The sequence below is a fragment of the Schistocerca cancellata genome, chromosome 2, assembly GCF_023864275.1.
Source record: "Schistocerca cancellata isolate TAMUIC-IGC-003103 chromosome 2, iqSchCanc2.1, whole genome shotgun sequence".
NCBI classification, from domain to species: Eukaryota; Metazoa; Arthropoda; class Insecta; order Orthoptera; family Acrididae; genus Schistocerca; species Schistocerca cancellata.
The window spans coordinates 1,068,060,498-1,068,086,631 of NC_064627.1; the positions used below are offsets into that span (position 1 = coordinate 1,068,060,498).

Consider the following 26,134-nt stretch of genomic DNA (forward strand, 5'->3'; position numbering starts at 1 on the left):
ATCATGTACAAGTACTGACATTCATGTATGGTATATGACAAAGCAGTGGGAGGTGACAAGTCAAGTACAGCTCCAATTGCTGTATTGCTGCCTGCTGCAGTACTGTCAGCTCACTGTCAGACGCCATATAATGTAAACAGGGTTATGGTCATACATTGTTGCTAATATAGTTTACAGAAGCAGCCTGCAGTGACACGGAAGAATAAAGAATGAAATCAGATGGTTAATAAGTTGTTTAGTAACCAGAATTGGATACAAACAGGAGACGCTGGCCATCCAGCTGAGGGCATCAATGGTGAGTCGCTGAAAACCACAGAAAGTTAACAATAGTAATGGATGAACAATGAAGATAACACGGCAGAATTACAAGTTCCGAGTCTGAACCAAATTGAGAATCTAGACATACAAATATCAGGAACCAAACAATGATGAGTACAATGAACAATACAACAGTGCAACTGAAACAGGACTGAGGTCCGGGCCCCTGTGCATCACGATGAGGCAGCAACAGCAGTGCTTGCAATTTTTAGGAGCACTGCCTACTGACCGTGGTCTGGGTCCATGCCTTCTGGTGGATTGGGACACCATAAGTTTACTGTCAACTTCAAAATATGCAATAGTTCAACTTAACTGAAATCACAACTTGTTATTGATTAGAGACAAGCAAGTAAATTGCTGGCAGGGAAAGTTACTCAAAAGATAAAAGGCTGTCTTTCTTCAAGAACTACATAGTCCTCCTCCCAAGTTTCCAGCATATTATAAACACTAATAAACCAAAACACTGTGATCACCTGTTTAATAGTATGATGGTCCACTTGCAGAACACATCACAGTAGCAATTTTGCAAGGCACGGATTTGCCAAGTCTTTGGTAGATTTCTGGAGGTCTATTTAAAACAGCAGATAAAAATTGGCTTGATGACTTCCTAAGAGAGAGTTTCCATTCCTTCCAAACTAATTATGTAAGTGTAGACCAGATATGGCTTAAATTCAAAGATACAGTATCGACAGCAATAGGTAGATTCATACCGCATAAGTTAATAAGAGACGGGACTGATTCACCATGGTACACAAAACACATCAGAACACTGTTGCAAAAGCAATGAAAAAAAGAGTGCCAAATTCAGAAGAACGTAAAATCCCCAAGACTGGCTAAGTTTCACAGAAGCTCGAAATTTAGTGCAGATGTCAATGCGAGATGCTTTTAATAGTTTCCACAATGAAACATTGTCTCAAAATATGGTAGAAAACCCAAAGAGATTCTGGTCATATGTAAAGTACACCAGTGGCAAAAGCAGTCAATACCATCACTGCGCGATAGTGATGGAAATGTTACCAATGATGGTGCCACTAAAGTGGAGTTACTAAATGCAGTTTCCCGTAATTCCTTCATGAAAGAAGATGAAGTAAATATTCCAGAATTCGAAACCAGAACAGCTGTTAGCATGGGTGACATAAAAGTAGATATCTTAGGTGTTGTGAAACAACTCAAATCACTTAAGAAAGGCAAGTCTTCCAGTCCAGATGGTATACCAATCAGGTTACTTTCAGAGTAAGCAGAAACAATAGTGAAACTTCCTGGCAGATTAAAACTGTGTGCCCGACCGAAAAAATATGCAATAGTTTCATATCAGCGCACACTCCGCTGCAGAGTGAAAATCTCATTCTAGAAACAATAGTGCCTTTCTTAGCAATCATATACAACCGCTCACTTGACGAAAGGTCTGTCCCTAAAGACTGGAAAGTAGCATAGGTCACACCAATATTCAAGAAAGGAAATAGGAGTAACCTATTGAATTACAGACCCATATCAATGACCTCAATTTGCTGTAGGATTTTGGAGCATATACTGTAGTCAAACATTATGAATCACCTTGAAGAAAATGACTTATTGATACATAACCAACGCGGACTCAGAAAATATCGTTCTTGTGCAACACAGCTAGCTCTTTATTCCCATGACGTAATGAGCGCTCAGTTGTGTGACTGGATTCGTGATTTCCTCTCAGAGAGGTCACAGTTCGTAGTGATAGACGGTAAATAATCAATAAGAACAGAAGTGATATCTGGCATTCTGCAAGGTAGTGTCACAGGCCCTCTGCTGGTCCTTATTTACGTAAGTGATGTAGGTGATAATCTGAGCAGCCCCCTTGGATTGTTTGCAGACGATGCTGTAATTTACTGTCTAGTAAAATCATCAGACGTTCAATTCCAATTACAAAATGATCCAGAGAGAATTTCTGTATGGTACGAAAAGTGGCAATTGGCACTAAACAAAGAAAAGTGCGAGGTCATAAACATGGGTACTAAAAGAAATATGATAAATTTTTGGTATACAATAAATCGCACAAATCTTAAGGGCTGTCAATTGGACTAAATACCTAGGAATTACAATTACGAGCAACTTAAATTGGAAAGACCACATAGATAATTTTGTGGGGAAGGCAAAACAAAGACTGCTCTTTGTTGGCATAACACTTAGAAGATGTGACAAACCCACTAAAGAGACAGCCCACATTACACTTGTCCGTCCCTTGCTGGAATATTGCTGTGTGGTGTGGGATCCTCACCAGGTAGGATTGACGGAGGACATCGAAAAAGTGCAAAGAAGGGCAGCTCGTTTCGTGTTATCGCACAATAGGGGTGCGTGTGTCACCAAGATGATACATGTTTTGGGGTGGCAGTCACTGAAACAAAGGCGGTTTTCTTTGGGGCGAGATCTATTTACGAAATTTCAATCACCAACTTTCTCTTCCGAATGCGAAAATATTTTGTTGACGCCCACCTATGTAGGGAGAAATGATCATCATAATAAAATAAGAGAAATCAGAGCTCGAACGGAAAGATTTAGGTGTTCCTTTTTCCCACGCTCCATTCGAGAGTGGAATGGTAGAGTAGTATGAAAATGGTTTGATGAACCCTCTACCAGGCTCTTAAGTGTGAATTGCAGAGTAACCACATAGATGAAGATGTAGATGTAGAAGTGACACCAGAAGTATGTGCAACACTAAGTTCCCACATGTTTTGGGCCAGTGGTTTATGGGGATGGAACTAGTACCCAACAGTATCCATGATGTGTTCAATGGATTTATATCAATTGAATCTGCTGGTCAAGACATCAACATGAGTTCACTATCAATCTCCTCAAACAACTTCAACATAACTCTGACATTATGACATGGACAGTTATCCTGCCACTGCTGTCGGGGAAAAAAACGAGCAGGAAGCGATACAGTTTGTCTGCAATAATATTCACATAGTCCACAGCTGTTATGATGCCTTCAATTACTATCAGAGGTCCCAGTATAATACTGCCTCCACTGATCTAAGTACCAGGCATGGTGCATGTTTTCAGCAGCAATTAGCCTGGATGATGGCATATTTGGAAACAATCACTGAACTGGGGCAACAGCAAATATGATTCACTCAAACAGGTTTCAAGTTTCCATTGATCTATGGTCCAGTTTCAATGATTCCATATCTACTGTAATCATAATTGATGATGTTTTTGGATCAGCATGGAAACATGTAGGAATTGCCTGCTGCAGAGCCTAATGTTCAAAAATGTGCACTGAATGGTGCACTCGAAACACTTGCCAAACTTATTCAAATACTCCATGCTATGATGCCATGGTAGGATGAATTTCTTATTAAAACCCAATATTTTGTCCCCATCAGCAGATGAAATCAATGGGAGGAGGAGGGGAGGAGGGGGGGGGGGTGAGTTGTAGCTTCTTCGAAGCAGTGATGCATACCCCGGCTCAGTACAAACTGAAGTGAAATTCAGTTTCTGCATGCTCGTACTAGATTTATATTGAATCAGGGTGTGCGTCAGACTTTCAAAGAACTTAAAACCACCCTTGAAGACATTCTCCACAGATGGAGACAAAACTTCGTTTTTCAATAAGAAATTCGTCCAGCCACTGCATAACAGCCTGGAATTATGTAATAAATGTGAGATTTCCAGATGTGAAATCACATTTTATAATTCAAAAAACCTGAACCTGCCTAAACATTATACTCTGCCATCAGATTTGCAATAGATTGCTGCCTATTTTGGCATTTCACAGCAAGCAAGCTTCTGACCTCCATAGTTGGTCATGAGGCATTTATGTCCAACTTTCTGTTACCTACTTGCAATTTCAATGTCCTTCAATGACTTTCCACATGCCCATGGCAGTAGCATGTGGACAGCTTATCAGGTTCCTCATTTCAGTGATGCTCTTTCTGAGGTGCTAGGCCGTAACACTTTGCCCTTTGTCAAGTCACTTATATTAGTGCCTTTACCCATTTGTGTCCCATATTGTAACTAGAACAATTCCCCACTTGTCCCTTACCAAGGCACTGGTCCACAATGGCAACAAAAGGCATTCAGTGTTGCATGGGAGTGGTCATTTTCTTTTTACTGTTTTTTTTTAAATTTTTTCTTTGTATTTCTATTTCTCTTGTTCTCCACTACACAATATTTTCTCCCTGCCATTTTCTCCCTCTTAATCACACAATATTCCTACCACCTCTCCCTACTTTGTTGCTCTTTTTGCTTCTTATCTGGACATTTTCTTGCCACAATTGGATATAAATTGGCAGAAACAATAGCGAGCATAATAATGATAAGTAAGTCAAATTGCTAGCTCATAAAGACATATGAAAGATATTTTCCATAATGGTATTCTGTCACCCATCCATCCTACACAACATCCTGTTGTATCCATATGCCACTCCCCATCCCTGCTCTTTACCAAGGGGTGACCAATGTGCAAGACCTGCCCAATCCATCCTCCCCGCACTTCCTGCTCCAGACCTGTAACACACTTATCCTATCCTGTCAGAGGCAGAGTCACTTGTGAAAGCAGCCATGTTATATACCAACTAAGCTGCAATCACTGCACACCTTTTTATGTCAGTATGACACCCAACCAGCTGTCTACCAAAATAAACTATCACCACCAAACTGTGACCAAGAACAAAGTTTACCACTCTGTGGCACAACATGCTGGAGTTCAATGGCTGCTTCACAACCTAGGCCATCTGTGTCCTTCCCTGCAGCTTCAGCTTTTCTGTACTACACTGATGGGAGTTACCCATTCTTCACTCCCATAATCCCTCTGGCCTCAATCTACACTAACCCAATGTCCCCCATAACCCACTCATCAGTTTATCAGTTTCCCCTTGCTCTGTACTGACACACCTTCCAGTGCATGTGTATGTGTTTGCACTTTTGTGTGTTGTTGGGGTGTTTTTTTAACCTAGTTCATCAAAGGATTTAATCTGAAAGATAACAAGTTTTCTTCCGTCATTGTGTTACTCGTTAAGTGGTCTTGTTTACTCCTAAATTATTTACATTTGGCATTCTGATTTCTTATTGTTGTAACCATTTCTGCTGATTTCCATCTTCCTACAGTTCCAGACTCATGCCATGCAGTCATCTAACAGCCAGTTTTGGCTGCAGGATGCTCGGAATGGACACCACTTGGCTGCAGTTGTGCACCGTGAATATAAAACATAAAGACCATAAATCAACTCTTAAACTAAACACATAACAAGAAAATCAAATAAATCCTTTCCTTTACTTACTGAGAGTGGATGAAGCATGGATATGTGCCTCACACTTCATATTTTGTGATACTACACACTTTTCCCCTAAATTTCTTTTACACAGTTTTACAGCTTTGTTTTAGCTTCTCTTTTCTGTCCTATGCATAAACCATATTTTTCTGCATTTCCACTTTCCTTCTGATCTTTTTACTTCACTTTACTGTTGCCTCTTACTCTTCTGTATCGCCCTGCATACAAACCTACCTCTCTATCTCATGGAAACATGGTTCATTCTTTATCTGCTGCAATTTCATTGCACTCAGCACATTTTTCCTTTCATTATTACTTTTCCTTTCCTTCATTCAAATGTGAATAACATCAGTCCCAATGGAGTGTTTCTGGGTGTCTATCCAAATTGTTGCTTTCATTTTATGCACAATACTTTGACAACTGACACTGTCTACTTCCTCAGGTGCTAAAAGTTGTGCTGTTTTGTGTACTCACTGTATGAATGAGTCCAGGCAGCAAGTACACATAACAGCACAACTTGTAGCACCTGATGAAACAGAATGTGTCAGTCATTGTAGTATTGTGCATAAAATGTAAATAACAAATCGACTGAGCACACAGAAGCATACCATTAATCAATTATGGTGAGAAAACTTGAGAGATCACACTGTCAACCTTAAATCATAATAGTAGCTTTGAAGCTTTGGCAGATTTTTGCAATATCCTCAAAATTTTACAAAAGCAGATGAATTTAACATACTTTTTTAAAATGTGTAGCTTTAAGAGTAGAAAGTTCCTGGCAGATTAAAACTCTGTGTGTGATGAGCCTGTAACCTTTGGCTTTCACAGCCAAGTGCTCTACCAAAAAAACTGTAAGAGTGCATCACATAATCTACCCTCACAGCTTTACTTTTGCCAGTACCTCTTCTCCTATGGTCCAAACTTCACAGTTTTCCTGCATACCTTGGGAGAACAGCACTTCTAGAAGAAAGGAATAGTACCTTCATGATATTAAGACACACATTTGTTAGTTATGAACTCTAAAATGCAAAGCACAATAAATAATTAATTTTCTAATCTCTAGATAAACAGAATCCATTTATTTTACAACAATGAAACCTTACTTTGCAATTAATATTTTAATATTTTGACTAAAGAAGAATGGAAAACATGTGAGTGCAATGCCTTCATATTAATATTTAAAGCAGAAACATATCCTGTAGCAAACTATTGTTTATTATACACTATTATTATTATTATTATTATTATTAACAGAGCACTATTCCAAGAATACTAAAGATCTATAAACTCTTCAAAACAACAACAATGTATACACATTTATAAGCAATTTTTCATAGTGAAAAATAAATATTAATGACCAAATATAAGAAGTTATTAATATATGGTTATATTTGTAATAAAATAGCGACTCCTGCCAAAGTCCATTTTGCTGGTTTCTCACGTGTTCGCAAATTAAATGTCCAAACATATGTTTGATTCCGTACACGTGTTTTGTATACTGGGCACTCATACATGTTGCGGAGATCTTGCTTATCTTGTGTTATAGCCTTAATGAAAACAACAGGCATAGTAGGAAATAGTTCTTTCAAACGAGCTTCTACAATGGCTCCAGTCTGCGGATCCCATCTTGCTCCCTCCATGAAAAGACTGTGAATGTATGCACCTTCTCTAGGTGGAGTTCTGTAGGACAATGAAAAATCATAAAAATGATGATCTCATTTTCTATATATTCACAAATAGAAAACTGGTCATGATTTTCACTTTTCACTTACGTAAATTCCTCCTTTTGCTTTTTTGTTACTTCACAGTGAAGGCACATTCTGTCCAAAGGCCATTCATTTTTTCTTGCAGTAGACTGCATAATTGCAGTTAAGAATGATTGTGGGTTAAAGAAACCAGCAAGCCAAACAGATGATGGCAACTAAAAAAGAATCACATAATCATATTTAGGAATTTTGCAAGGCAACAGTCTACAGTTAATACAACGATAATGAATACGTAACACATTACCATCTGCATTGCATATTAATACAAAATTTTGCAGCAATAATGTACTGAAAATAAGCTGCTTTGACTACTATGGACCTACAGTAAAAGAGGGAGGGACAGAGAAAGGGGGATGGGGTGGAGGGGGAGAGGGAGAGAGGAGAGAGAGAGAGAGAGAGAGAGAGAGAGAGAGAGAATTAGTCTAAATTGATTGCGCGATAGTGATTGAAGGTTGTATATCATGTTTCCAGTAATACTGAGTTATCACTAGAATAAAGAGATACATCACATGAGAGATGCTACCATAGCAACAGAGGCCTTTTTTATGTTTACAAATTGAGCTCTTTGTCATTGTACAGCTGACCTCCTGGAAGATCAATGTATATCAGTGAAAATGGTACTTTTGGTGAAGTATTATAATGTAAAACTGTACACTAAAATAATTTGTTTGGTCTGGCCATAGGTCTGGGCAAAACAAAAATGGGACATTGACACTTTTGTACAAATGCCTTATTCTGGCAGTATATTTTACAACAGTATAGCAGAAGTTTATTGTTCCGAGACACTGCTTTCTGCCCTGGGACTATACTTTCGCATTAATTGGAAACAAAAGAAGAGTAATGGATGTCATGGTTACCTCTGAATGGAAATATGTAATATCTGAAGCTTGTTTAAGGATATTTTTCATTACGAAGGAAAAGAGACAGCATCACTTTGTTGCTGGCAGTGTTCTTGAATGGATTACGAAGTGTGACCCAAACTTGAAAATTACTAGTTACATGGTTGAATATCAGTGCAGATAACCCCAATTCAGTGTACCTGCATCTTAGTGGTAATGTCATTCACCCTTGGGTACACCATTCTCTGCTAAAAACTAAAGGAAAAAATTGCTTCAAATTAATATACCTATACCTCTTACAAGCTTTTGTGCATCTACATGACTACTCTGTAATTCATACCAGAGGGTTCATTGAACTAATTCTCACTATTTCTCTACCATTTCACTCTATAACATCATGAAAGAAAAATGAACCCTTCAATCTTTTTGTGCAAGCTCTGATTTCCCTTATTTTATTACTATGATCATTTCACCCAATGTAGATGGGTGCCAACAAAATATTTTTGCACTTGGAGGAGTGAGTGGAGATTAAAGTTTTGTGGAGAGATCACACCGCAATGTAATACATCTTTGGTTTAATGATAGTCACTCCAACTCATGTATCATATCCATGACACTCTCTCTCCTATTTCGTGATGATACAAAATGAGCCGTTGGTGGGGAGGCTTGCGTGCCTCAGCAGTAGGAAAAGGGAGAGAAGGAAACATAGTAGGTGAATATGGATTGGGGGGAAGGAATGAAAGAGGAAGCCGCCTTGTAGAATTTTGCACAGAGCATAACTTAATCATAGCCAATACTTGGTTCAAGAATCATAAAAGAAGGTTGTATACCTGGAAGAATCCTGGAGGTACTAAAAGGTATCAGATAGATTATATAATGGTAAGACAGAGATTTAGGAACCAGGTTTTAAATTGTAAGACATTTCCTGGGGCAGATGTGGATTCTGACCACAATCTATTGGTTATGAACTGCAGATTGAAACTGAAGAAACTGCAAAAAGGTGGGAATTTAAGGAGATGGGACCTGGATAAACTGAAAGAACCAGAGGTTGTAGAGAGTTTCAGGGAGAGCATAAGGGAACAATTGACAGGAATGGGGGAAAGAAATACAGTAGAAGAAGAATGGGTAGCTCTGAGGGATGAAGTAGTGAAGGCAGCAGAGGATCAAGTAGGTAAAAAGACGAGGGCTAATAGAAATCCTTGGGTAACAGAAGAAATATTGAATTTAATTGATGAAAGGAGAAAATATAAAAATGCAGTAAATGAAGCGGGCAAAAAGGAATACAAACGTCTCAAAAATGATATCGACAGGAAGTGCAAAATGGCTAAGCAGGGATGGCTAGAGGACAAATGTAAGGATGTAGAGGCTTGTCTCACTAGGGGTAAGATAGATACTGCCTACAGGAAAATTAAAGAGACCTTTGGAGAGAAGAGAACCACTTGTATGAATATCAAGAGCTCAGATGGCAACCCAGTTCTAAGCAAAGAAGGGAAGGCAGAAAGGTGGAAGGAGTATATAGAGGGTTTATACAAGGGCGATGTACTTGAGGACAATATTATGGAAATGGAAGAGGATGTAGATGAAGACGAAATGGGAGATAAGATACTGTGTGAAGAGTTTGACAGAGCACTGAAAGACCTGAGTCGAAACAAGGCCCCGGGAGTAGACAACATTCCATTTGAACTACTGATGTCCTCGGGAGAGCCAGTCATGAAAAAACTCTACCATCTGGTGAGCACGATGTATGAGACAGGCGAAATACCCTCAGACTTCAAGAAGAATATAATAATTCCAATCCCAAAGAAAGCAGGTGTTGACAGATGTGAAAATTACCGAACTATCAGTTTAATAAGTCACAGCTGCAAAATACTAACGCGAATTCTTTACAGACGAATGGAAAAACTAGTAGAAGCTGACCTCGGGGAAGATCAGTTCGGATTCCGTAGAAATGTTGGAACACGTGAGGCAATACTGACCTTACGACTTATCTTAGAAGAAAGATTAAGAAAAGGCAAACCTACATTTCTAGCATTTGTAGACTTAGAGAAAGCTTTTGACAATGTTAACTGGAATACTCTCTTTCAAATTCTGAAGGTGGCAGGGGTAAAATACAGGGAGCGAAAGGCTATTTACAGTTTGTACAGAAACCAGACGGCAGTTATAAGAGTCGAGGGGCATGAAAGGGAAGCAGTGGTTGGGAAAGGAGTAAGACAGGGTTGTAGCCTCTCCCCGATGTTATTCAATCTGTATATTGAGCAAGCAGTAAAGGAAACAAAAGAAAAATTCGGAGTAGGTATTAAAGTTCAGGGAGAAGAAGTAAAAACTTTGAGGTTCGCCGATGACATTGTAATTCTGTCAGAGACAGCAAAGGACTTGGAAGAGCAGTTGAACGGAATGGACAGTGTCTTGAAAGGAGGATATAAGATGAACATCAACAAAAGCAAAACGAGGATAATGGAATGTAGTCAAATTAAGTCGGGTGATGCTGAGGGAATTAGATTAGGAAATGAGACACTTGAAGTGGTAAAGGAGTTTTGCTATTTAGGGAGTAAAATAACCGATGATGGTCGAAGTAGAGAGGATATAAAATGTAGACTGGCAATGGCAAGGAAAGCGTTTCTCAAGAAGAGGAATTTGTTAACATCGAGTATAGATTTAAGTGTCAGGAAGTCGTTTCTGAAAGTATTTGTATGGAGTGTAGCCATGTATGGAAGTGAAACATGGACGATAACTAGTTTGGACAAGAAGAGAATAGAAGCTTTCGAAATGTGGTGCTACAGAAGAATGCTGAAGATAAGGTGGGTAGATCACGTAACTAATGAGGAGGTACTGAATAGGATTGGGGAGAAGAGAAGTTTGTGGCACAACTTGACTAGAAGAAGGGATCGGTTGGTAGGACATGTTTTGAGGCATCAAGGGATCACAAATTTAGCATTGGAGGGCAGTGTGGAGGGTAAAAATCGTAGAGGGAGACCAAGAGATGAATACACTAAGCAGATTCAGAAGGATGTAGGTTGCAGTAGATACTGGGAGATGAAGAAGCTTGCACAGGATAGAGTAGCATGGAGAGCAGCATCAAACCAGTCTCAGGACTGAAGACCACAACAACAACAACAAAATGAGCTGCCCTCCTTTGAACTTTTTCAATGTCCTCTATCAATCTTACATTCCTTTGTTGCATAAAGAATTTCTTCCTCTGTCAGCAGAGAAATTGAGGGAGTTGTTGGACATGTGTAAATACCTACATGTACATACAGGAAATTTTATGTGAACTTACATTCTGGGTCAACAGTTCGATTTATTCTTCCTCTCTTTAACTTTTTATTTGTTATTGTTTCTTTTCCTGTATAGAACTAGTTCTAATTCAGAGGTTAATTAAATAAACACATTGAATTATTTCTGCATATCAGATAATATATACTTTTAGCACTGTCCACTGTCATTTGCCACTGAATAGAAAAAAAAATCAATTTTTGACAATATAATGTAATGGATGGATTAAAAAATCTATTCACCAAGTGGCAGGAGCAGAACATACACACACACACACACACACACACACACACACGCACACACACACACACACACACACACACACACACACACACAAAGTTTCACTTATGCAAATTCACCAAGTGGCAGCAGCAGAACATATACACACACACAAAAAAAAAAGGTTTCACTTATGCAAGCTTTCGAATGCAGTGGCTCCTTCTTCTGGTAGAAGGGTTGAAGGCGAAGGAAGAGGAGTGAACGAAGAGAACTGGTGAGGTTTAGGAAAATGGGCAGAGTTTAGAAAAGTTGCCCAGAACCATGGATCGGGGCAGAGTTACCAGACAGGATGAGAAGGAAAGACTGATTGTTGGGGACTGCACCAGATGAGATGTGAAAACTTTAGAGCTGAAAGATGGAAGACAGGGTAATATGCAAGACAGAGATTACTGCTATAACATTGTGTATGAGATAATAAGAGTGAAAAGCTAAGTGCATTGTACGTAACATAGGTGGGAGGGGGATGAGAAAAAATAGACAGGTCAGAAAATGAAAGATGCAGAAAACTAAAACAGAGTGAAGAAAAGAGGAGTTACTGTGAACAGAAGGAAGAAATTAACATAAATTAAGGCCAGGTGGGTATCGAGAACCAAGAACATGTTGAAGTACTAGTTCCCACCAGCAGAGTTCTGACAAACTGGTGTCTGGAGAACGAATTCAGATAGCATATGTGGTGAAACAGGCACTGAAGTCGTGACCGTCATTTTGTAGAGCAAGCTCTGCAACAGGATACTGTGTGTTACTGGTATACACACTCTGCCTATGCCCATTCATCCTCACTGATAACTTTCTGCATGCTGCTGTAAAAGGCTGAACAGTGTTTACATAAAAGCTGGTACATGACATGTCTCATTTCACAAGTGGCTCTCCCTTTGATAATTTTGCCAGTTACAGGGCTGGCACCGGTGGTGGTGGAATGAAAAGGGTGCCTGACAAATTTGTGCCATGACTGCTGACTGCTAAACAAAAACAAGTTCATTTGGAAGCACACTGAGCTTTGAAAGATGAGCCCCAAAATGATCCAAACCTTTTTTTTATTATCACAGGTGATGAAATTTGGTGCTATGCTTAGAATACTGAATCAAAGCAACAATCAAGCCAGTGGAAGACTTCAAGTTTGCCTAACCCCATGAAAGCTCATCAGGTTGTAATGTAGAAAATTATTACGAGCTGTCATCTTGCATTGAAAGCACAGTTTGCCGTGGAGTTGGGAGCAGAGTAGATTTGGTTACCACGCTGACACAGCTGATGCTGGCTACTGGGCCAGATGAGCCGTATGCTTGACAACATTACACATACTCTCAATGAACCTGAAGAAGTACTATTAAATATTAATCCATCTTTGTAATACTTAGTATACCAAATTTTATATATATATATATATATATATATATATATATAAAAACAAAGATGATGTGACTTACCAAATGAAAGTGCTGGCAGGTCGACAGACACACAAACGAACACAAACATACACACAAAATTCAAGCTTTCGCAACAAACTGTTGCCTCATCAGGACAGAGGGAAGGAGAGGGAAAGACGAAAGGATGTGGGTTTTAAGGGAGAGGGTAAGGAGTCATTCCAGTCCCGGGAGCGGAAAGACTTACCTTAGGGGGAAAAAAGGACGGGTACACACTCGCACACACACACATATCCATCCACACATATACAGACACAAGCAGACATATTTAAAGACAAATATGTCTGCTTGTGTCTGTATATGTGTGGATGGATATGTGTGTGTGTGCGAGTGTGTACCCGTCCTTTTTCCCCCTAAGGTAAGTCTTTCCGCTCCCGGGACTGGAATGACTCCTTACCCTCTCCCTTAAAACCCACATCCTTTCGTCTTTCCCTCTCCTTCCCTCTTTCCTGATGAGGCAACAGTTTGTTGCGAAAGCTTGAATTTTGTGTGTATGTTTGTGTTCGTTTGTGTGTCTGTCGACCTGCCAGCACTTTCATTTGGTAAGTCACATCATCTTTGTTTTTAGATATATTTTTCCTTCGTGGAATGTTTCCTTCTATTATAACTATATATATATATATATATATATATATATATATATATATATATATATATCCTCAACCACCTCTCATTGCACACAAACCCAGTCTCTCCCATCTACTCAATCTCCCACTTCCAGCTCCACTCCCTCCAAAACCTCAAAATTCCAATCAACACAATCTGGTACCACAACACCCTAATTCAGTAGTTAACCTTTCCTCCAAACCTCTCTCCCAATCCGAAACCTCTGTCCTATCCAAAGGCCTCACCTTCAGCCTCACTCCCCGATTCAACCAAACAGCCCTCATCAAAGATTTACTGTCCTACACTCGTACTCTCGTACACAGAAAAATGATCCTAATCCTACCCCTAATGATCCAACTCCCCAAGACACTATCCAAATTGAACCCTGCCTGGAACAGTTCCGTCCTCCGTCACAGCGGGACCCACCTCCTCTTCCTCAAAATCACCCTCTACAAACCTTCCAGGAATTTCTCACTTCCAGCCATGCCTCTCAATCCTTCTTAAAAAACCTTAATCCTATTCCCAACATCACCACTGCTGAAGCCCAGGCTATCCGTGATCTGAAGGCTGACCGTTCCATCGTCATTCTTCCGGCGGACAAGGGTTCCACGACCGAGGTACTTGATCGTCGGGAGTATGTGGCTGAGGGACTGTGTCAGCTTTCAGACAACACCACATACAAAGTTTGCCAAGGTAATCCCATTCCTGATGTCCAGGCAGAGCTTCAAGGAATCCTCAGAACCTTAGGCCCCCTACAAAACCTTTCACCTGACACCATCAACCTCCTGACCCCACCGACACCCCGCGCCCCTACCTTCTACCTTCTTCCTAAAATTCACAAACCCAATCATCCCGGCCGCCCCATTGTAGCTGGTTACCAAGCCCCCACAGAACGAATCTCTGCCTACGTAGAACAACACCTTCAACCCATTACATGCAGTCTCCCATCCTTCATCAAAGACACCAACCACTTTCTCGAACGCCTGGAATCCTTACCCAATCCGTTACCCCCAGAAACCATCCTTGTAACCATTGATGCCACTTCCTTATACACAAATATCCCGCACGTCCAGGGCCTCGCTGCGATGGAGCACTTCCTTTCACTCTGATCACCTGCCACCCTACCTAAAACCTCTTTCCTCATTACCTTAGCCAGCTTCATCCTGACCCACAACTTCTTCACTTTTGAAGACCAGACATACCAACAATTAAAGGGAACAGCCATGGGTACCAGGATGGCCCCCTCATATGCCAACCTATTTATGGGTCGCTTAGAGGAAGCCTTCTTGGTTACCCAGGCCTGCCAACCCAAAGTTTGGTACAGATTTATTGATGACATCTTCATGATCTGGACTCACAGTGAAGAAGAACTCCAGAATTTCCTCTCCAACCTCAACTCCTTTGGTTCCATCAGATTCACCTGGTCCTACTCCAAATCCCATGCCACTTTCCTTGATGTTGACCTTCACCTGTCCAATGGCCAGCTTCACACGTCCGTCCACATCAAACCCACCAACAAGCAACAGTACCTCCATTACGACAGCTGCCACCCATTCCACATCAAACGGTCCCTTCCCTACAGCCTAGGTCTTCGTGGCATACAAATCTGCTCCAGTCCGGAATCCCTCAAGCATTACACCAACAACCTGACAACAGCTTTCGCATCCCGCAACTACCCTCCCGACCTGGTACAGAAGCAAATAACCAGAGCCACTTCCTCATCCTCTCAAACCCAGAACCTCCCACACAAGAACCACAAAAGTGCCCCACTTGTGACAGGATACTTTCCGGGACTGGATCAGATTCTGAATGTGGCTCTCCAGCAGGGATACAACTTCCTCAAATCCTGCCCTGAAATGAGATCCATCCTTCATGAAATCCTCCCCACTCCACCAAGAGTGTCTTTCCGCCGTCCACCTAACCTTCGTAACCTCTTAGTTCATCCCTATGAAATACCCAAACCACCTTCCCTACCCTCTGGCTCCTACCCTTGTAACCGCCCCCGATATAAAACCTGTCCCATGCACCCTCCCACCACCACCTACTCCAGTCCTGTAACCCAGAAGGTGTACACAATCAAAGGCAGAGCCACGTGTGAAAGCACCCACGTGATCTACCAACTGACCTGCCTACACTGTGATGCATTCTATGTGGGAATGACCAGCAACAAACTGTCCACTCGCATGAATGGACACAGGCAGACAGTGTTTGTTGGTAATGAGGATCACCCTGTGGCTAAACATGCCTTGGTGCACGGCCAGCACATCTTGTCGCAGTGTTACACCGTCCGGGTTATCTGGATACTTTCCACTAACACCACACTATCCGAACTCCGGAGATGGGAACTTGCTCTTCAATATATCCTCTCTTCCCGTTATCCACCAGGCCTCAATCTCCGCTAATTTCAAGTTGCCGCCACTCATACCTCACCTGTCATTCAACAACATCTTTGCCTCTGCACTTCTGCCTCGACTGACATCTCTGCCCAAACTCTTTGTCTTTAAATATGTCTGCTTGTGTCTGTATATGTGTGGATGGATATGTGTGTGTGTGCGAGTGTATACCCGTCCTTTTTTCCCCCTAAGGTAAGACTTTCCGCTCCCGGGACTGGAATGACTCCTTACCCTCTCCCTTAAAACCCACATCCTTTCGTCTTTCCCTGTCCTTCCCTCTTTCCTGATGAGGCAACAGTTTGTTGCGAAAGCTTGAATTTTGTGTGTATGTTTGTGTTCGTTTGTGTGTCTGTCGACCTGCCAGCACCTTCATTTGGTAAGTCACATCATGTTTGTTTTTAAATTATATGGATAACATGACTAAACCATTAAAATTTCAAATCAATAGCTTCACTACTTTCAGAGATATAAATTTTTACCTAACACATATTACAACTGTGCTGGCATTCTGAAACTGAGTTAGGGACTGCAATGTATTCATCCACAGTATCAACTGAAACTACAGCCAAGAGGAGAGGTTCACGTAATCTTATTTTCTGGGATTTTCTTTAGTTTCATTGCCACAGATATCTGATGTAATTAGAAGTTTCTTTGGATAATTATTGTTTCACCATGTTTCGGTTGTGTGAGTGTTTTGGAGAGACAGGGAGTGAATGGAGGACATACATAAAGTTAGGATGTGATATTTTATTAACAGTATGTAAATGTATGCATGAGAAAGTTGTTGTCCAATAGGGGAATTTGTAAGGTATGTCAAAGTGAACTTGATTTTGTAAAAGGCAGCCAGAAGGGGCGTAGAGTATTAAATTTATTAATACTTTATCTTGTGGAAAGGAATTGTATTTTGTTTTCTTTAAATTTTATTTATTTTCGGAATTACAAAACTTCTAGCCTAAATTGCTTGTGGTAATCTGATTGGGTGACATTAGAAATAACCCAAGTATACAAGTGCTCGAGATGATCTGCTTAACATACTAGCCAATAGGAATTCAGTATTTGCTGCACAGTTGAGTAGGGCTTTGTGCCTCAGATCTATGAGTCGAGAGAGTCACTCAGCAGCTGTCTGCTGGTAAACACCTATGTTAAACCACATGAATCAGATTTGTACCAAAATGAAGTTCATGTATTTGCTCAGTTCTCATGTCACTGATGAAAAGCAACTACATTGTTGAGTATTTTGTGAATGTTTGAGCTTTGTGAGTGGTTTATGTTAGGAGATATTTGCATGTGAACATTTCATGTTGCACATAAGCTCTGTGTCGCATGTTTCATGCAGATTACGAGACATTATGGCGAGCACTTATTTGCAAAAAGCCTACTGAATGGCTGAATGTGTTGACTCACAAGTAGTCATACGTCAGTGACTGTTTAGGATGCTCAAAATATTGGGTTGGACTAAATATCTTGTGGCTGCTTTTGGGTGTGAACTTGTAAGAGAGACAATCAGTACCATTGCATAACTGGTATTGAGACATTAAATATGGACCTGATAGCCACTTTATGTGTTATAAGGACAATAAACCAACTTAAAGGAAATTTTGGCTTTTTCAAATGAGTCGTGTAAGAATCCAAAATGCTGGATAGTTTAACTAACTTTCAGCTACTGCCCATGGACTGGTGTTATGTGGCCTTTGCATGGTAGGTATTTAGTTAAATTTTCATCAAGGCTGCTTTTGTCGGTCAAACCAGTATCTACCAGTGCAGAGTGAAGGGGCACACAACCTGAAACCTATCCAGATAGATGAACTGATTGTTTGAAGGATATTGAGAGCACAACTTACCCTGTCGCTAAGGTGAAACCAAGCTTTAAAATAATGCTGGTCAACAAGGCTTTTGTCGAAAATAGATGATGGGCACACACACACACACACACACACACACACACACACACACACGACTGTAGCCTCTGGCAACTGAAGCCACACTGCAAGCAACAGCAGTAGTGCATGATGGGAGTGGCAACTATGTGGGGGTAAGGAGGAGGCTGGGGTGGGGAGGGGGAGGGATAGCAGGGTAGGGGTGGGGGGACAGTGAAGTGCTGCTGGGGAGTGTGCAACAATGAGGTGGAGAGAGGGTAGGGGCAGCTACGTACATTTGGGAGGGCAGGGAAGTGGTTGGGATGAGGGGGTGGGGGTAGTGGAAAAGGAGAGAAGTAAAAAGACTGGGTGCATTGGTGGTATGAGGGCTGTGTAGAGCTGGGAAGGGGGTGGATGGGTGAGAAAAATGACTATCAAAGGTTGAGGCCAGGAGGATGACAGGAACGCAGGATATATTGCACGGATAGTTCTCAAGTGCGCAATTCAGAAAATCTGTTGTTGGTGGGAAGGATCCATATGGCACACACTGCGAATCAGTCATTGAAATGAAGGATGTCATGCTGGGCAGCATGCTCAGCAACAGGGTGGTCCACTTGTTTCTCAGCCACAATTTGTTGGTGGCCATTCATGTGGATAGACAGCTTTTTGGTTGTGATGCCCACACAGAATGCAGCACAGTGGTTGCAACATAGCTTGTAGATTACATGACTGGTTTCACAGATAGGCCCACCTTTGATAGTGTAGATGATGTTTGTTACTGGACTGAAGTAAGTGTTGGTGAGAGGATGTATGGGACAGGTCTTGCATCTAGTTGTATTACAGGGATATAAGCCATGAGGTCAGATACTGGGAGAAGGGGTTGTGTAGGGATGGACAAGTATATTGTGTAGGTTCTGTGGACAATTGAATACTAGTGTCAGAGAGCTGTGATGGATAGGGGGCAGGACATATCTCATTACAAGGCGTGAGGAGAGGTAGTTGAAACTCTGAGGGAGAATGTAATTCAGTTGCTCCAGTCCTGGGTGGTACTGAGTTACAAGGGGGATGCCCCTCTGTGGCTGGATGGTGAGTCTTCAGGAGGTTGTGGGAGACTGGGAAGATAAGGCATGAGAGATTCATTTTTGTATTAGATTGGGAGGATAATTGTGGTCTGTGAAGGCTTCAGTAAGACGCTCAGTATATTTAGAGAGGGACTGCTCATCACTGCAGATGCGATAACCATGGGTGGCTAGGCTGTATGGAAGGGACATCTTGGTATGAATGTGTTGCAGCTATCAAAGTGGAGGTATTCCTGGTGGTTAGTAGGTTTGATATGGACAGAGGTACTGATGCAGACATCTATGAGGAAGAGGTCAACATATAGGATGGTGGTTTGTTGGGTTGAGTAGGACCAGGTGAAGCAAATGGGGGAGAAGCTGCTGAGGTTCTGGAGGAATGTGGATAGGGTGTCCTCACCCTTGATCCAGATCGCAAAGATGTCATCAATGAATCTGAAACAGTTGAGGAGTTTAGGATTCTGGGTTTTTAGGAAGGTTTCCACTAGATGGCACATGAATAGGTTGGCTTAGGACAGTCCCATGCAGTTGCCCATAGCCATACCCCAGATATATTTGTAGGTAATGCCTTCAAAGGTGAAGTAAGTGTGAGTGAGGATACAGTTGGTCATGGTGACTAGGAAGGAGGTTGTTGGTCTGAAATGATTGGGCATTGGGAAAGGTAGTATACAACAGTGGTAAGGCCATGGGCATAAGGGATGTTGGTGTAAAGGGAGGTGGCATCAAGAATGACAAGCATGGCACTGTGTGGTAAAGGGACAGGAACTGAGGAGAGTCCATGGAGGAAATGGTTGGTATCTTTCATATCGGAGGGTAGGTTCCGCGTAATAGGCTGAAATGTGTTGGTATGCGAGAACGGAGATTCCCTCAGTGGGGTCACAGTAACTGGAAACAATGGGGCATCCTGCATAGTTGGATTTAGGGACCTTAGGAAGCATGTAGAAGGTAGGAGTGCAGGGAGTGGTAGAGGTGAGCAGAGATATGAACTCTGGGAGAGGTTCTGGGACGGACCTAAGAATTTTAGGAGGGACTGGAGATCCTGCTGGATTTCTGGATTGGGGTCACTGTGGCAAGGTTTGTAGGTGGTGAGCCATGGCAGACTGGCGCCAGCACTGGGTGTGCTCGTTATATCGTTGTGATCGATTTTGGAGGTTATATGGGATCTTTGGATATCATGTGGCTTTCTTCCGGGTTGGCGGGCTTCAAGAGTCGGCCATCAGCTATAAAAAATAAAAAAAACATTGAGAGACTTGGGACTTCTCCAGAGAAAGTAGTGTTGACTGCAACCAGGTGTGCCCTATCAGCATGGTATGCCGCGGAGTTATATTGGTCGGAACTGTCTGTGTTTTGGGGCAGCTCGGATATTCAAGTTTCGTGATTTCTATCAAGGAAAAGGTCCCTGAAGTAAAGTGGTTAAGCTGCTCGAGCCGCTGACTTGTGCTGTGTGCAAACATCAAGTAAGCTGGCTGAGTGATGTGTTAAGAGGCGTTTTGCTCAATAGATGATTGTGGAACTTACACAGCCATTAATTGAAAAGTGTATGGATGAGCTCCTTGTGAGCGGGTTAAATGTTGGCTTCGCAGTGAATTCTTAGTTATAACTGTACTGGTTGTTCTCTAATTGATTATTAAGGGTGTTAAGTGCTTGAAAACTGCACCTAAGTGATATTATTATTATCAGTGAACTGTCCTTAAACGGTTTCCATTTACAGGTCAGTGATTGCTGTGGACGGAACATTTTGTACACTTACGCACATATGTCTGGTTCAAGGATTCTGCCCTGTATTTTTGTGTGTGTTTGAGAGAGATGCAGTTGTCCTGTGTTTGTCAAAAGCTGCTGTCAGTGCCAACATCTTGATGGGGAGTAAGGTGTAACCCACAGCCTAGGTCCTGCTGTGTTTATGTAACCCTGCCATGGCTGGATTGTTTTGGGCGAAGACCCCATACCAAAAGTTTAGTATACCTTTCCTTTCTCATAAAGATAGACCTGCAACTAAGTAAACGTTAGCAAATAGAGAAGGTGTAAAATTACTAAATTGTCTCTATTGATTGTCATGTAATTTTGGGCTAATTGCAGTGATCTGTCTCTGTAGAGTGCTTGTTGAGTCGATGTCATATCTCTAAGTTACAGTGTGTAGTCACGTAAAGTGTAATCTGGGTTTGTTTCATGCCAATCTTTCTTGCTTCTGTTACATATCCATGTTCTAGTGAATTGTGGTTAACCATGTGAGTTTTAAGTGTTGTTTGGACCATGTTGGGCTGTGTAGTAATCAAATGCAATTAAGTGGCTGGCCCACTCTGATAGGAACTGTACTGTCAATTGTAAGCTTTTGTTAAGTGTGGTAAAGCCACGGCAATACCATGTTTGCTAGTGGTTTGTCTCACTGATTTTATATGCATTTTATGGTATACTTTTTGGGTTCTCATAACTGTCTTGTTTCGATAAGAACTTATTCTAAGTAACTGCTGCATTGTACTGAAGATTGTGGGGAATTATCTGAAGGAACCTTATGTTAATAAATTAAGTATGTGTAAATCAAAGTATGACTACCAGCCATGATTTGTGATCCTGTTTCCCGTCCTGATAATAGTTGGGGTATGGATTGTGCAAGGTCATATTAAAGGGGCCATGTACCATTTGGTAGCAGAGGATACAAGGAAGGGAGGGGGGAACTTGTCTTTCTATCCACTCTCGTCTGGTTGCTAGTCGTTCTTTCCCTTCCTGTATTCTCCTAATTGCTCTTGTATCTTTCAGGGACTCACGTAACATGAGTATCCAAGCCTGCCCCAGTCTCACTTATTTACGTAAGGACCAGTTGCTTTACAAACTCTGTATATGCGGGCTGCCAGTGGACAGAAATGTTGGTGATTTGATAGCTCGATTTTGCACAGCGGCCAACACTCCTATCACCCTACCACCCACCATTATTACTGAGGTAGGTGATTCGTTGTTTAACATTACAACAGCTTTAGATGATATCGGCTGAATGGTTGCCTTTCTTGCCTCTGATCAGCCGTCACTTAAGCAGATTTATCGCGTACAGGCCCACTTGGCACATTACTGTAATTGTCAGATTTAGCCTCCCTCGATCTCGATGGTCTACTGCGGCCCCTTCTGAGTAAATTACTTGCTATTTCCCAGGGTTTACAGTCTCACGCCATAGCGCTTGTGTTAGGGGGAGGAGGATTAAGTACTGATGCCATGCCTGAAAGAGAGGCTGAGGTCCCGCAAGTCGAGTGTAGGGAGTAAAATTTGAATTGTTTTCCCAAATTATCCAATCCCATTATGAGTCTGTTGAAAGACAAATCTGATCTATATCTTGAAAACTTGGGCCACATTCAATCTTTCCTGTGGTTATTAGTCCATCTACAAACTCATGCTGACATGTTGCATGTGCCGCATTCAGTGGTGTTAGCTTTGTTATACCCAATGGCTAGAGGCGTGCTTAATAGTATGATAGCTGAGGAATTGCGGTGGCAGGATACATAAGCACAGCATGTTGACGGGTTTTCATGACCCAGTAAATTTCTCATCACAAAACATTTGAGGAATCCAGTATTGCTTGGGTGTGATTTTATTCGGTGTACCGGTTTGATATTGGACTATGTTGGAGGTACCTTTTACTTTAAGTTCATGCCTCATACCGAATTCTTTCCTTACGTTCTTGTAAGTCATCTTGTAAGACTAATATGAGATTTTTGTGCGTGATTCAAGTTGACATGAGGTGTCTTACAGCACACCAAGTCAATCCCTCCATCAAGTTTTGTAGCATTGCCTGATGGTCTCGTCTGATGAATTAGGGGAAACCAAGATCCTCGAGTGTGATATTCAATTGAGAGGGTTGTCTCCGCCTAAGATGAAGGTATTAAGAATGAAGATAGAAAAAATGCTCCAGGAGGGAGTGATCAGACCGTCCACTTCACCTTATGCCTCTCCGGCATTCTTAGTGCCGAAAGATGAGGGTCATGATTTCCGTATGGTGGTTGACTACTGACAGCTTAATAAAAAGTTTGTGTTAGAGTCAGTGCCTTTACCTGATTTACACAACTGTTTTACGTGGTTTGCTGGTGCCCAGGTATTTACCATCTTAGACCTTAATCAGACGTATTATCAGATTCCCCTGGCCGAGTCATCCAGGCCTGTGACAGCATTCTGCATGGACTGGAACTTATTTGAATTCAACTGGGTACCCTTTGGGTTGGCGACTGGTGTGGCAGTTTTGTCCTGGTTGTTGGATGTTGTGTTAGGCGACTTGAAGTTCGTCTGTGTATATAACTATTTAGATGATGTAGTTATTCATAGTCATACCTTTGAGGAGCATCTCGTCCATCTTGAACAGGTTTTACAAAGGTTGCGTTCTGCTGGCCTCACCATTAGACCATCAAAAATTAAGTTGTGTTGGCAACAGATTCCCTTTTTAGGCCATTTGGTCTCTGGCAAAGGGGTCAGCATTGATCAAGATAGGACCAAAGTCTTGCGGGATTTCCCACCTCCCAAGAAAAAGAAGGACATAGCTCATTTTGTCTGTATGGCGAATTTTTTCCGGAAGTTAACTGCCAAATTTGTGCAGCTTGCAGCCCCCTTTAATGACCTTTGCAAGAAGAACAGCGAGTTTGCATGGGGAGGAAGCCAGCAGAGGGCGTTTGAGGACAGTAAAAGGGTGATTACCAAACCGCTGTTACTGGCTGTGCCCGACTTCAACAAAACCTCTGTGGTACAGACTGATGCTTCTCATACCAGGATGGCAGCAGTGTTGCTTCAGGAGCACAAAGGGAAGAGGCATCCTTTAGCCTATGCATCCTGGAAACTGACCACCTTGGAATCTAATCACTCTGTGTATGAATTGGAGGCTCTTGCCGTAGTGTTTGCGTTGGAGAAATTTTGTTTCTACCTGTAGCACAAAGATTTTGTGCTAGAAACGGAAACCAAGCCTTAAGCTGGGATTTGGCCAGGTGGTGGAAGACAGACCGATTTGCCCTTTGGGTAAGATAAGATAAGATAAGATACTTTATTGTCACATAACATGTTTTTATACAATCATTCGATTGAGAACATTGGTGACTCGTCAGTCTTTAACCTAAGTTGTTACAGTATTTTATATACTACAGGAAATATGTCATACATACATTGCTTATTATAATAAAAATACAACATTATATTTTACATCTTTTCGTAACTCATCGAATCATTACTATAGCCTTCACACACCTATAGGAAGTATGGATGTACTGAACGGGATACAAACCGCCATATAATTCTATATATAAACATGAATATAAAGTGAATGTGTATACTTTGTATCTATATGGCTTCGAAAGAATACCATTTGTACTTGGCACCTTTACTCCCTATTCCTATTTATAAATTCTTCTAAACTATAACATTGCTTTTTATTCATTTAGAAATTCTTCTAGACTATAATAACATTTGCTTTTTAGGTATGTGCCAATGGTCTCCAATGTGGATTCACCAAATATCGACCTTATCTTATTTCTGATCTTCAGTGCCATGTAATATGGTGTATTTTCATATACTGTGAGTCGGTGACAAGGTAGCACGTATTTCAATTTATGTCTAGTTTCATAGGCATGTGTGAATGTATTTCCTTCAAACAGATGTGAGTTTTTCTGTTCAAGGAGAAGTATTTCATATATGAAGATGGAAGGGATTGTCATGAAGTCCAGGCTTTTGAATAGTGGTTTGCATGAATGTCTACTATTGGTTCCTGTCATTGCTCTGATTTTTTTTTTTTTAGATTTGAAGGAGGTTTGTCTTTTCAGCACCCCAAAATATTATTCCATATCTTATAAGTGTTATGAAATACACATGGTATACAGTTGTCTTCACTGTTAAATCCGTTACTTTGTGTAGTACCCTCACTGCATAAACTATACTATTTAATCTCTTCAGTAAACTGTCCACATGGTCGGTCCATTGCAAGTTTTTATTTAAAGTTATCCCAAGAAATTTTACAGAATCAACTGTGGTCAGTTCTTTACCTGAATATTCTATTTGTGATATACATTCAGTAGTTTGTTTGGTCCTGAAGTGTATGATTTGGGTTTTTTCAAGATTTAATTTCATAGCATTATCTTTTATCCATTGTTCAAGTTCTTCTAGAGTTTGTTTCGTGGTCCTTACTAATTCGTCAGTGTTTTTGCAGCAGACTACAGCATTGAGTCATCTGCGTCAAGTATTGTATCTGTATTTACTTTGCTAGGCATGTCATTTACGTAATATAAGAACAGAAGTGGTCCTAATATCGAGCCCTGAGGCATGCCTGCTTGAATTTCTTTCCAGCTAGAGCAAGTTTTCTCTCCCTTTTGATGTATCACCACCCTTTGGTATCTGTTTTTGAGATAAGATGAAAACCATGTTATAGATTTTCCATGGAAGCCATAGGTACCCAATTTTTGGAGCAGTAGCTTATGGTTTACTGTGTCAAACGCCTTTGAGAGGTCACAAAAAATACCAGATACACTTTGTTTGTTGTCAAGGCATTTAGTTACTTAGGTGCGTATATCTGCATTCCGTTTCCAGGTGAAACACATTAAAGGTTCCAGTTATGCAATTGCAGATGCCCTGAGTCGCATGTTCATGCAGGACTCCCAGGAAGAACAGGCCCCGGAGGGAGAGGTTAGTGTCGGAGCCATCTTGTCAGAACTGCCAAAATTATTTTGCAACCTTAAGGAGAAACAATCATAGGACCCGTTGTGGGGACCAGTTCGTGAAAACTTGATGGCCAGGGTTTCTGTGCAGGGTTATTGCCTTAGGCAAGGTGTGTTGTGTAAGCAGGTTAGTGGAGACCAGCAGTGGAGAGTGTTCTTGCCTACTGAGTTGGTGCTACCGTGACTCGGTACTTGGGGGTCACTTGGAGCTATACAAGACCTTAGCGAAGGTACGGGAAAATTTTATATGGCCACATCTTTATTGTGACATCAGGCACTTAGTTCGTCAATGTGACCTCTGCAAAAGGGCGAAACCTGATTCTGGGGTTTGTAGAGGCCTGTTGCAGTCTCAGAGGGAACAGTACCCACTTCACAAGGTGTTCATTGATTACA

At 41.3% G+C, this 26,134-nt stretch overlaps 1 protein-coding gene across 1 annotated transcript in view; it reads right to left on the reverse strand.

Annotated features, from left to right (window-relative positions):
* Nucleotides 1-6,882: 6,882 nt before the first annotated feature.
* The window catches only part of LOC126161033 (dynein beta chain, ciliary-like), a 784,705-nt gene continuing 765,453 nt past the window's right edge, over nt 6,883-26,134 (reverse strand). The window contains exons 51-52 of the mRNA XM_049916954.1: nt 7,337-7,485; nt 6,883-7,244 (exon numbers count right to left, since the gene is read on the reverse strand). Of these exons, the coding sequence (XP_049772911.1) occupies nt 6,950-7,244; nt 7,337-7,485 (444 nt within the window). The 3' untranslated portion in view covers nt 6,883-6,949. The remainder of the gene's footprint in view (nt 7,245-7,336; nt 7,486-26,134) is intronic.